The sequence below is a fragment of the Mustela nivalis genome (genome assembly GCF_964662115.1).
Source record: "Mustela nivalis genome assembly, chromosome: 2".
Taxonomy (NCBI): Eukaryota; Metazoa; Chordata; class Mammalia; order Carnivora; family Mustelidae; genus Mustela; species Mustela nivalis.
In genome coordinates, this window is record NC_139021.1 from 171,159,365 (window position 1) to 171,172,550 (window position 13,186).

Genomic DNA, 13,186 nt, shown 5'->3' on the forward strand with positions numbered 1-13,186 from the left:
TGTTATAAACTATTCATGGAACTCTAAGAGGTTTAACGATTTGGTTTATAAACATTAATACATTAAGAACATACAGCACTAATCAATGTGATAGAACCTGGTGTAAAATATTTTTTCTATAAATCCTTAATGACTAAATGGTGCAACATTACGGTCTAAGTATTCGAGAATATTATACCTTGCTGGAGTTGTTTGGTAAGATCTTTGACACTGGAGGCATGTTTACGTCTTTGGGTTACTAATTCATCTTTTAGTTCTTCGACCTGGGTACTCAATGCTTTAACCTCTGTTTGTCTACAGGTGAGTTCTGCTTGCAGAGTCTGGACCTCCTCTTTTCGCAGTTCTTCCTCTTTTGACAACCTACTTTCCTAAATATCAAATAAGATCAAACAAAAAACACCAATTTTAAAACCTGTTTGTTTCCATTACCACTCCTAGTTCAGAATCTGAAAATAGGATGGTAGATTCTTTCAGAATTGCTCCTTACCAGGTTTTGTTTCCCACCCTCCTCAAATTCCTTATATAGGAACGGAGCGGGCATATTAACACATCTGCCATTTTATACATGCAAAACAGTCTATGTCAGAGGTCTCTATTTTGGACTAACATCTCAAATTATTTTCATGAGTAACTTGAAGATACTTTGATAACTGAGAAATATTAAACTGTTTTAAACTATAAAAATATAGAAATTTGAAATACTTTAAAAAATATATAGTAATTCCAGGGGTGCCTATGTGGCTCAATCAGTTGAATGTCCAACTCTTGATTTGGCTCAGGTCACGATCTCGGGGTCAGGAGATCGGGCTCTGTGTCAGACTCTGTACTCAGCGGGAGTCTGCTGGAGATTCTTTCCCTCTGCCCCTCCCCTCTTACATGCATACTCTCTAAAATAAATGAATAAATCTTTTTTTATACACACATATGTAGTAATTCCAGTTACTAAAGACAAAAACCATGGTTTTCTTATATTCAAAAGTGAAACACTTTTTCAAGCATTTTAAGGAGGTATTTGGTTATAAATTCTATAAATAGGAGGGAAAAAGGACACTCTAAACCAGTTGGAAAGAAAAACTGACACTTCTCACAGCATTTGAAATTACCAGAAAATCAGACCAATTAAAAAAAAAAAAAAAAAGAGTTCAACTTAACTACCAGTTGGTTAATGCTAACAGGAAAATTTAATTTGTGCTTCTTGTAGGTTGCTTTAGAAGTTAAATGTAAATGTATACTTACCAAATTAGTATTTGTCTGTTTCATTTGTTCACATTGACTTTGTAACTGACTTTCACTATAGGAAAGCTTATCGAATTGTGACTGCAAAGAATTGGATTCAGATTGGAGTTGTGCATTCTTACTAGTGAGCTTTTCTGTAAATAGTAGCAACTCAGATTCTCTTTTCCTACTGCCTTCGATGTCTTTTTGTAGGTCATTAATCAAAGAATTAAGACTTTCCACTTCTTCCTTCAAATTTTCAATTTCTTGTTTACCTCTAAAAAACAAAGTTTATACTTAAGAAAAAATAAACTACTAAAAGACATTACATTAATGGCTTGGGATTTCCATCTAATAAAATACTTTATAAAGATAGTTTTATTCATCCAATTTATTTGGATTTGTAGGACTACCTAATAATACACGCTAGAAACTAAGAGCTGCGAGATAAGTAGGACTGACATGGGCCCTGCTTTCAAAGAGCTTTTAGTCAAGTAAGGAAATTACATAGGTGATAAAACGTTTTTGAAGATGAAAGCACAGAGTGGGTTGCCTAACCTAGTATAAGTGATGTTTAAACAAATAAGTAGGGGCTAGCAAACTTCTCCTGTAAAAGGCCCAGACAGTAAACAATTTAAGTTTCTACAGCATATCGTCTTTGCGGCAAGCGTTCAAACCCTGCTGCTGCAGTGTGAAAGCAGCCACAGATAATTCATGAAGGAATGAGAGTAGCTGTGTTCCAAAAAAAAATTATTTACAAAAAAAGGCAGTGGGCTGGATTTGGCTCATGGGCCACAGTTTGCTACTTCCTGATCTGAAGAAAAAGTAGGAGTGAGTGGAACAACAAAATATGTTCCAGGTAGAAGAAACAGGATGTGCTAGATCTAGGAGAGAACGAGAATGACTTTCTTGTTGGCACTAACAAATACATGTTCTACGCTGATGAAGATTAGGATGGCACTATATTCCCAGCACTTAACACAGCACATGCTCACAGAAGACAACCAATCCACATTTGGAAACAACTATTGCTGAAACCCAAGAGTGCAAAAAGGGAAGGCACAGAGGGAGAAGCAAGGTCACTGATGCTCTTTCAAAATCATGCCGTGGCATCTGAACTTACTGGACAGTCCTTGAGGCAATGGGAAAGCACTGAAAGGTTTTAAGATTTCTTTTTAAAAAAATTATGTTGGGGCGTCTGGGTGGCTCAGTGGGTTAAAGCCTCTGTCTTTGGCTCAGGTCATGATCCCAGGGTCCTGGGATCAAGCCCCACATCGGGCTCTCTGCTCAGCGGGGAGCCTGCTTCCCCCATCCCTCTGCCTGCCTCTCTGCCTACTTGTGATCTCTGTCAAATAAATAAATAAAATCTTAAGAAAAAAGATTATGCTAACTGCAGTGTAGGAAATGGATTACAAGGGAAGCAAAAAACAAAACAAAACAAAACAAAACAAAAAACCTCAACAAAACCTAGAAGCTGTGGTAGTTTTCCAGATGAACGAATAATGGCAGCAGCGGTGGGGGTGTGAAAAAGAAATGAACTTGAAAGATACTGAAGAGTTAGCACCAATACTACTCTGTGACTGGTTAGATGTATGAGGGGAAGGAGAGGAGAACCAAGGAGGATGCGCAGGTTCCTGGGCTGGAAAACCATGTGGATGCTGCACTCATCACTCACCTTGGGAACCTCAGAGGAGTGTATTTATGGGTGGGACGGATGAATCAGTTTGGAACATATTAAAGTGTGAAGTGCTTTTGACACTTGTATGTCTGGGGCTGAGCCAAAAGGGCTGAAGATAATGACTTGAAGATCCTGTAGCACACTACAGGAATAGTTAGGACCACTCAGGGTATGACAAAATAGTAACAAAATAGGTATATGACAAAGAGAAGGCTGCCAAGGAGACTGAGAAAAGGAGTGGCCTGAAAGTGGAGAGGAACACCAGGAAAGCATGATATGAAGTCAAAGGAACAGACAATGTTAAGAAAGATAATGGGCTTAATGGTTTTAATACTGAATATTCAAGCAAGGCTTAGTCCGAGAACCATCTGCTAGATTTAAGGAGGCATTAGCAGTTTTAAATGGGATCTTGGGTAGAAGCTAGGCTGAAGTGAAGGGGGAAAGAGAGACAAAGGAAGTGAAAGCATGGAGGAGGGGTATAGATTTTACAACAATGTTTGGCTCTAAAGGACAGAAAAAAGTGGGGAAACATCACAGCAGTTTTGACATTTCTAATAACAAAAGGTAGAAAAACAAAAAGTAGAGAGAAGTAAAAGATAAAGGATAAAGAAGAAATAATCCAGGAAGCCCCTGAGAAGGCAAAAGAGCTTGGGATCCACAGAAGTAGAGAGAGCAGTTCCGTTCACAGGGAACGGGAACATTTATTCTGTAACAACAGAAGAGAAAGAAGAATGGTTGCAGATGCAAGTTCATAAAACAGACAGAAGGAGGTTGTATGAACAATTACCTGCAGCTCCCATTTCTCCTGTGAAATAAAAAAGAGGTAACCTCCTGCCAAGAGTAAATACTGAGGAGAGGGAGACCAGAAGTGTGAACAATGAAGGAATGTCTGGAATAGATGCTTCAAGGTGGGGGAGAGGCTGTGATTAGAAAATACGATAGGATTAGAGGTCATTTAACACTTCCAGTTGAGGTTGCTAACCATGGATGTATCACAGCACCAACCTGAATATGGTGAGGATTTTTAGGAATATTGAGCAGCAGCCTTTGGTACGATAATGAAAAAGAAGGTATTTGGATTCAGGCTCAATCCAGGCTCTGCCAGGTGATGTCATGAGTAGAGTTTAGCTAAATGGCTCTACAAGAAGCCAAGGAATAATGTCAGCTCCTGACCTAGCGCTACGATACACACAAAGATACACATATACATATATATCTACCTTTTAGAAATAAGTACTGTAAGTAGCATAATTTGAACATTAAAGAATGGATTAAGAAACTAAAATCCATTGTTTTATAAGTCGCTACTTCAAATACTTAGTGAATATAAACTTTGATTTTTAGAAGCCATAAATAATAGGAACTTCAAAGATAACCCAAAAAGTTCAAATAAAAACAGGAATTTTAAATTTTTTTAAGGGATTTTAAATTTTTTAGCTAGTAAAATTATAAAATTATTCTTGTTTAATGTAATAATTACATTTAATAACAGAATCTTGAGATAGAATTAAAAAGCCTATTGATTAGCATAAAACACAAGTTGCTTGGTTTATACCTTTGATGCTGCTCCTGTATCTGATCCACAATTTTCACTTTGTCCAATAAATTCTGAATTTCAGCTTTTTGGCGATTAATAATTTCCTTATATTTGGATAACTCATCTTCTGTTCTTAATCGTTCATCTTCTAGACATTTCACCTATCAATATCATAACCAAAGTAGATTATCAACAGTATTTTCTTGTTCCTTAATTACTTCATTAGTGATTATATATTAATAATCCAAGCTAGGGGCTCCGGGTGGCTCAGTAAGTTAAGCATCAGACTCTTGATTTTGGCTCTGGTCCTGATGTCAGGTTGTGAAACTGCGCCTCACATCGGGACCCGTACTGTGTGAGCAGCAGCTTGAGATTCTTTCCTTTTCTTTCCCTCTACCCTCCCCCACCACTCCATGCCTGTGCACTCGCTCTGGCTCTTGCTTAAAAAAACAAAACAAGAAACAACTAAGCTAAATTCTGGAACAGGATTAATTAATGTGAAGAAAATGTAATGGGACGTTAACAGTCCTGATTAACAGTCTCTGATTTCTTGTGATTTAGTCACAGGAGTTTCAGCGTGTCACATTATTTTTGCTGAATCTCCATATCCTCACCTGAAAACAAGATATACCTTCCCCATCTACCTCAAAGAACTGGCACAGAGAACAAATGGAAAGGCACATGAAGGACACTCTGAAAATTATTAAATGATGGTAAATTCAAGGTGGAAACTTAAAAGCCTACTTCTAAAGAAATGCATGATATACAATGATATTTCACATTCATATTAAAAGGAATGCTATTTTTACAATGAACACTATACTAGATTGTTAGAAATTAAAACTGTACAAGACTATACAGGAGAAATATAAAGTCTATTATTTTCTGTCACATAACATTTCTAAAGTCCAACTACCTCACCAATTAATTTGCCGGAAGACTGCCTTGCAGTAGGGGCCCAGGATAAGTGACAGAAAACAGAAAATGTGCTATAAAACAGGAATGTCTGGCAAATACTTCAAAGGGACCAAAGTAAAAGACATTTTCATTTCAACAAAGAGTCCATTTTACTGTTAGGAAATTGGTATTCTACTCTCTGAGTTCTTTCTTTCAGAATGAAAGTGTTTCCCCAACACTTAAAAAAATCAGAAGGAATCTAAAATTAAAGATATTTACCCTTCCTCTGAAATCAAGACTGAAGATTTCCTTACCTTTGTTCTCAGTGTTCGTAGTTCATCCATACCCTCCTTAAACGTCCTCTTCAGATCTTCCAGTTCTTTTATTTTGGCGTGATGCATCTTTTAAAAGGTTTAAAAGAAACCACAAGTCATTATGTACTAAACAAGACCTAAAATTTATTGCCTATTCCTTCAAAAAGGCCTTCAAAGTGGGTGACACCACTCATTCTTTCTCTCCCTCTGTATTTATTGCCCAATTCAGGGTATGTAAAGAACAAAGCCACTCACCTCTAGCTGGTCAGATTTTTCTTGCATTTGTTTTTCAAGTTCTCCTTTTGTGACTCTAAGCTTGGCATCAAGCTCATTGGATTTAATTTCTTCTGACTCCTAATGGCAAGGAAATGAAAATGTGGGGCTGGATTTTTAAAGTTTTATACTTTGGAAAGTGAAGGCGTTCGCAAATTGTGAAATGTATATCTTAGGTATTTAAAAATTACTAGTACTCAAAAGATTTTAAATATGTCAATTCTTCATGAACAAGAATAGCACCTAAGATATATAACATAATACAGAATGGGTTTTAGGTTACACATTTCCTTGTATTCTTCATTCTGCTGATATATTCTAGTGTTTTTATTTGGTTAAAAACTTCTCTAATAAGATCTCTAGTTAAGCTGCAAGTACTTTACCACAGGAAATAACCTGCCATTTATTTGACTGCCCTAGCAAATCCATTCCACACTTCAAATATTACAGATACAAAACATTAATGAAGCAAGAGTACTGACATTTGGTGCAATTTTGTTACTAATCTATTTGAAAAGTTAAGCATACCTGATATGTTTTTATCATATCCTGACAATTTTTTCTTATCTGATCAGCTTCTTCCTTTGCTTGAGTTAGCTTTGTTGTTGTTTCTTTGAGTTTATCTTTGGTTTCCTGCATTGATAAAAAGATAGTGTGAGATAAGAAAAGATACATATTGGTCTCTACCCCAGTCCCTTACACAAAGTTCCTAAACCCCTTTTCATTTCCTAAGTTGTAAGAACACTAAGACCATCTCTTATTGCAGTACTGGTTTTTACCTCTGTTCCTGACACAGGATTCTTGAAAACCTGTGATTTCCTGGGTGGCAAGAGTGTCTTTTGTTCTAATGAGGCGCCTGTGGGTGGGCTCCCGCATGCAGGCTGGTCACCAGAAAGACCAACTCATGATTAGCAGTCTGGAATCCAGCTCCCGAAGGAGTTGATGATTGATCATTGATCATTCCTTCATAATAAACCCTCCATAAAATCCCAAAGTATGGGGTTCAGAGAGCTTCCAGGCTGCCAAGTACAACCACGTTGAGAGCGTGATGTACCCCAACTCTACAGGGACAGAAGAACCTACGCTTGGGACCCTCCCAGACCTTGCTCTATACATAGCTCTTCATTTGGTTGTTCATCTGTATCCTTTATCATACCCTTTAATAACATGATAAATATAAATGCTTCCGAGTTCTTTAAGCAAGTCTTCAAACCCAAAGAGGGGGGTTGCTAGAACTTCTGTTCTATAGCTGGCTACAGGTGCCTGGCCTTGTGGCTGGCATCTGAAGTATGTGTGTGGCAGGGGTCTGGGGGGACCTTCTTGTACGAATGAGCCTTAATCTGTGGGATCCAATGCTATCTCCAGGTGGATGTGTCAGAGTCAAGTGAAACTGTAGGACAGCCAGGTGGTATTGCAGAGAATTCCTTGTGGTAGGGGAAAACCTCCACACGACTGGTGACCAGAAGTGTCAGAAGTGAAGTGTTCCTTGTAAAAGTAAACGAGATTCACAGGGAAGAAACACACAGTAGGGAGAACTGGGTTCTTCCCTACACTGGAGAGGGAAAACAGTCTGTCCTCCTCCTTCATAGACAGTGACAAGTTTGGGCCCAGTAATGTGATGATGGTAAGAACAACGACCAGAGTAGTCCTGGCACTGCCATTGAAGGGTTGGATTGTATTCCAGAAATAACAATGCTTCTGACAAAAAACGGAAGTGGATTGTGCAGTTAACCGATAGCCATTAAGTTAAATTTGATAGTTTTCAGTAAATCACTAGAAGTAATTAAGCTGGTAAGACAAGAAGAACAAACTGTTAATAGATCTTCCATAAAGCCATGTGTGAGTGATAACGGCTCACACATAAAATATAATTCTTTGCTTTACAGCCATGGTATCTATTCGAAGATGTCTCTTTTGGGGGGGGGATAGAGAGGGAACACAAGCAGGGGGAGTGGGAGAGAGAGAGGCAGGCTTCTTGCTGACCACTCAGGGCTCAATCCCAGGACCCTGGGATCATGACCTGAGCCAAAGGTAGATGCTTAACAATGGAGCCACCCAGGCACCCTATTCAAAACCGTCTTCTAGATCCATGCTGCAATTTGGTTTCTGTTCTTCAACACTCCCCTAAAATATCAAATCTGAAGATTTTCTAGGGATTACTTTCTCATCAAGTTCAATTACTCTCTCTCATTTTCTATTCTTGACTTACTTGCTGCAGTTCTGACCACACCTGACTCGCTGGATATTCTTCCTCTGTTTCTATTACAAGACCACATACTACTGTTTTTCCCCTTTCCATTGTTGTCTTTTCTGCCTCAACTGGCTTTCTGATTCCTGTGGCAATTTTCCAAATAAAGCCCTGCTCTGCACCTCTTTTTCCACAGTTCTTCAGATCACCCCCCAGTCCCAGGTCCTGGGCTCTCATGTGGATTTGAAATGAGGGTTTAGGTACCACCTCCTAGTAGCTGCCCTTCAGAAAAGGGTAGAAGCTGCTATACTGCCTTCCACAGACAGAGTCCAGGGCAGTCCTGGATCAGAATAACTGATACTCTGTTCTGCAGCTTACATGTTTCCCCCACTGAGGACACAGCTTCTGGACAGCATCTAGCTTAGCACTTGCCACATACTCGTTGTTCATGTGGTATTTGCTGACTCTATTAAAGAATCACTAATACAAGCCTTTGGTCTAGGGAGGCTGGTCTTCCTAAACATCAATACTCATCTCCCATTTTTCCTTTTTTCTTAATGTTCCTCCACTTGGAATGTTTCTCTTCATCTTTTGAACCAGCTAAATTGCATCCATATTCACACACTACTTCTTTTATGTCATTTTTTGGAAAGTCTATCATACAATTAAGTACTTCCAGTTGCTGATCCTTTAATCAGAACTTGTGGGTTTTTATTTTCTCTTAAGATTGTATTTATGTGTGAGAGAGTCAGTGCATGCAAACGAGCAGGGGGAGTGGGAGAGGGAGAAGCAGACGCCCTGCTGAGCAGGGATCCCAACATGGTGCTCAATCGTAGGACCCTGAGATCATGACCTGAGCTGAAGGCAGCTGCTTAACGACTGAGCCACCCAGGTGCTCCAAATTTATATGGGTTTTTTTCCCCCACTTCTGTATCATCAATAATTAAAACAGCTTGACACACAGTAGGTACTCACTTCATTCACTCAAAAAATAGCAACTGAGAGATTCCTATAATGCTGAATAATTAATAAGTAAATGATTGAATAAAAGAAAAGTTTTGGTTAAGGGACTATGTTTCATTTATTTACTAAGCACCTGCCATATAAGGCACTGTTCTAAGCTTTGAGGAAATATTTAACTGTAAGACAGATAAAATCTCTACTCTCAGAAAGCTGGTATTCTAATGATCACAGATAATACATAAAACACGTAAGTAAAAATATGTTACATTAGATAATGACAAGTGCTAAGGAGTAAAAACAAAGTAAGGGCACAAGAGGGTTTGAGGGAAGGTACGCAAATTTAGAGAGCCAGGGCAAGTGTCACTGAGAGGTGAGAGATGTGTAAAGACCTGAACGAAATGAGCAAGAAAGGGCACCTGGGTGGCTCAGTAGGATAAGCCTCAGACTTCGGCTCAGGTTATGGTCTCAGGGTCCTGGGATTGAGCCCTGTATCAGGCTCTTTGCTCAGCACGGAGCCTGCTTCTCCATCTCTCTCTGCCTGCCTCTCTGCCTACTTGTGATCTATCAAATAAATAAAATTTTTTAAAAATCTTAAAGGAAAAAAGAAGAAATGAGCAAGAAGATTTGCTAAGGAACTAGATATGGTGACTGAGAACTGAAGGATAAACCTAAGGTTTCTGGCCCAGGCAACTAAAAGGATGAACTACCATTTATTGAGATGTGGGAGCGATGGAGGGCAGGCACATTACCCACTCTGTTTTACACATGCTCCGTTCAAGATACCTGTGAGTCACCCAGACACCAGATGTCAAGTAGTCACCTGAATGTAAGAATCTGGAATTCTGTGTAGAAGTTATAAATCTAGGAATCACTAGCACAGTTTTCTATGCTATGTTTTCCTATGTTTAAAGTTACATGTTTTTCAAGTTCACTAATCTTGTCTTCTGCAGCATCTAATCTTCAGTTAATTCTAATATATTTTTCATCTCACTCAGTGTATCAATCGGGCCTTTTTAAAATCTTCAATGTTTCTCTGTAACAAAGTCATACCTTTATCTATCTTCTTGAATATCTGGAGTATATATATATATTTTTAATATTTTATTTATTATTTATTTATTTGACAGAGAGAGAGAGGATCACAAGTAGACAGAGAAGCAGGCAGAGAGAGGGGGAAAGCAGACTCCCCACTGAGCAGAGAGCCCGATGCGGGGCTCGATCCCAGGACCCTGAGATCATGACCTGAGCCGAAGGCAGAGGATCAACCCACTGAGCCACCCAGGCGCCCGTGGAGTATATCTTTTATACCTGTTTTAACATCTTTACCGACTTCTTTCATCTATGTCATTTCTGGCTTTGTTTCTATCAGTTGATTTTTCTTTACTTCTCATTATAGGCTATATTTTCCTGTCTCTTTCCATGTCTGGTAATTTTTTATTGGATATCAGACATTGTGAATTTTATGTTCGTAGGTCTTGGAGATTTCTGCACGCACCTGAGTATTTTGGGCTTTCTTCCAGCTACTCTTTGGGCTATTCTGCAAATAACATCATTATTTGAAACAATCTGATTTGAGGCTTTCTTTCAAAGCTTTGCAAGATGGGTCCATAACAGACTGTAGTCTCAGGCTAATTAGTACTCATTGCTGAAACAACACCCTTCTGAGGGTCATTGGATGCCCCATATGTTAAGAGGGCTTTCTCTTGGCTGGGGAAACAGGAACAGTTCCTACCAGGCCTCTGTGACCCCCTAAGGGACTGTTGTCCCTACTCCTTTCTGATCGTTTTTTTTCCACCTCTAACTTTCTCACACATATATACTGATCAGTAAGTAGTGAGCTAAATAAAGAACTGAAGGGAACATACTGCAGCTCTCCAAATCTTCCCCTTCTGTGGTACTCTTCTGCCCGACTTTCTATACTTCCGACTCTGTCTCCTCAATTCCTGGAGATTGCTGGGATCTGTCTGGGTTCCTCTTCTTTTGCTGCAACCTGGAAACTCTCCAGGCATTACATCTTGCTTGCTTTCCTTCATTCAGAGATCACTGCCCTGTCCTGCCTTTGTTGCCCCAAGCCTAAAAATCTTCATTTATTTTCTTCTTCTTCTTCTTCTTCTTCTTCTTCTTCTTCTTCTTCTTTTTTTAGGGTTTTTAAGGTGGGAGGGTAAACCTAGACCCTGCTATTCCATAATGCAAACACGACACATGAGAGAGTTATAGAACTGAGCATAGAATACAGTTTTACTAAGTGAAATAATAGCATATTAAAGGGAGCCCTAGCTTCTAATAAGTGGGATTTATGAGTTAACCATTTAAGAATGAAGCTATTGTTGACAACGTGATAACTTTCAGAGAACAGCATAAATAATAAGTAGAAGTGCCTTGTTGAAGGAATATATCATAAAATATACCAACCCCTAGTAGCCCATTTGGTCTACAGCATATTACAGTCTCTTACATCCTACCGGTCTGGATACTGTCTTAATATCCCAGACTCTATTCCTCAAGCTTTCTCTGAAGCAGAAATGACTGGCAAGCACCCAGCTCAGTCAAACCACTGTTTACTACCACATCTCTTTCTGGCTGTTATCTATGATCCAGTGAGATTATTTTATCCTGGGACCAAGTAGGTAAATAGGTAGCAACCACTAGGTGAGCAAGTATATAAGGCACACTGGGGGAAGTTCTTTACCACACTCAAAATGAAAGTTTTGGGGTTTTTTTTTTCAATATTTTATTTATTTATTTGACAGAGAGAGAGATCACAAGTAGGCAGATAGGCAGACAGAAAGAGAGAGGGGGAAGCAGGCTCCCCACTGACCAGAGAGCCCAACCCGGGGCTTGATCCCAGGACCCTGGGATCATGACCTGAACTGAAGGCAGAGGCTTTAACCCACTGAGCCACCCAGGTGCCCTGAAAGGCTTTATTTTTATGGGCTAGGTGTTAAAAACACATTTTAGTTTAACTTCCAAGGGAATTTAGGAAGGGGAATAAATGAAATTGTTTCTATTGTTTGACCCAACTGATGATTCTACTAATGACAGAGCTATCCAATCTACTTAGTCTTAGACTTTAATTCTGGTAATCAGACCTGGAGGCCTGATCAGACGTTAATTATCACAATAAATCCAGTAGCCTCCAGAATCTCAGTATAAACACCTACGACTGGGTGTGCAGGGACTAGAAACTAGAGGATACCTGGAGAAAAATTTAAGAAGAGGAGTCTTGGCTCTTGTCTACATTTTAACAGGTAGCCAACACTGCTTAGTCATTAAATCTTGCATTCTTTGATCCAGAGACTCCTTTCTCACATCTATTAGGTAAATACATAAAACAGATAGCCAGGATCTCATTCCAGATACTCTCTGAAAGCGATTACTCTGTCCTCTATGACTTTTAGAGTGTCCATACTATTTAATACAGTGCTGTTCACAGGAGAAAACCCAATAAAACACTTGCTGGTTAATAAATGCCTTTAAAAAGAATTGGACCATGCCTGGGTGGTTCAGTTGGTTAAGCAGCTAACTCTTGACTTCAGCTCAGGTCATGGACTCAGGGTCCTGGGATTAAGATCTAATTTGGGCTCAACACTTGAAAGAGAGTCTGCTTGAAGATTCTCTCTCCCTCTCTCTCTGCCCCTCCCCACTGAATGCACACTTTCTCTAAAATAAAACAAATCTTTTTAAAAAATGTAAACGTGCAAACAAAAAAAAGAACTGGTAAATTTCTAATTTTCACATACTAGGGCAATATGCTTGCTATTTTCACTTTCTAGCAATCCATACAATGTAACCTTAGTATGTCAGTCTTTTTTTTTTTTTTTTTTTTTAGTATGTCAGTCTTAAGACATTTGTCTTACCCTACTTACAGAGTATCTGGTTTCATCTGACCTGAAAGTCGTTATTAAATATCTATTATCACCCATTTATTAATACATATGGTCACAGAAGACCAAATTTTAGTCTTTCACTCTCCAATGCTAGCATTCTAATAGGTTTCAGGATCCTGTCTCTTAGGGCTATAGATGATGAGGAGAAAAGTGCCACAGATATTAGATACGACCCAGTATTATGTTCAGATCTTGAAGGAAATCAGGTAGTTTAGAAATTATTATCATACTGCA

At 38.9% G+C, this 13,186-nt stretch overlaps 1 protein-coding gene across 1 annotated transcript in view; it reads right to left on the reverse strand.

Moving 5' to 3' along the window:
- Positions 1-13,186, reverse strand: part of CCDC186 (coiled-coil domain containing 186) — a 53,050-nt gene that overhangs the window by 11,036 nt on the left and 28,828 nt on the right. The window contains exons 7-12 of the mRNA XM_082719189.1: positions 6,443-6,547; positions 5,897-5,995; positions 5,642-5,728; positions 4,449-4,591; positions 1,237-1,492; positions 179-368 (exon numbers count right to left, since the gene is read on the reverse strand). Coding sequence (XP_082575315.1) covers positions 179-368; positions 1,237-1,492; positions 4,449-4,591; positions 5,642-5,728; positions 5,897-5,995; positions 6,443-6,547 — 880 coding nt within the window. The remainder of the gene's footprint in view (positions 1-178; positions 369-1,236; positions 1,493-4,448; positions 4,592-5,641; positions 5,729-5,896; positions 5,996-6,442; positions 6,548-13,186) is intronic.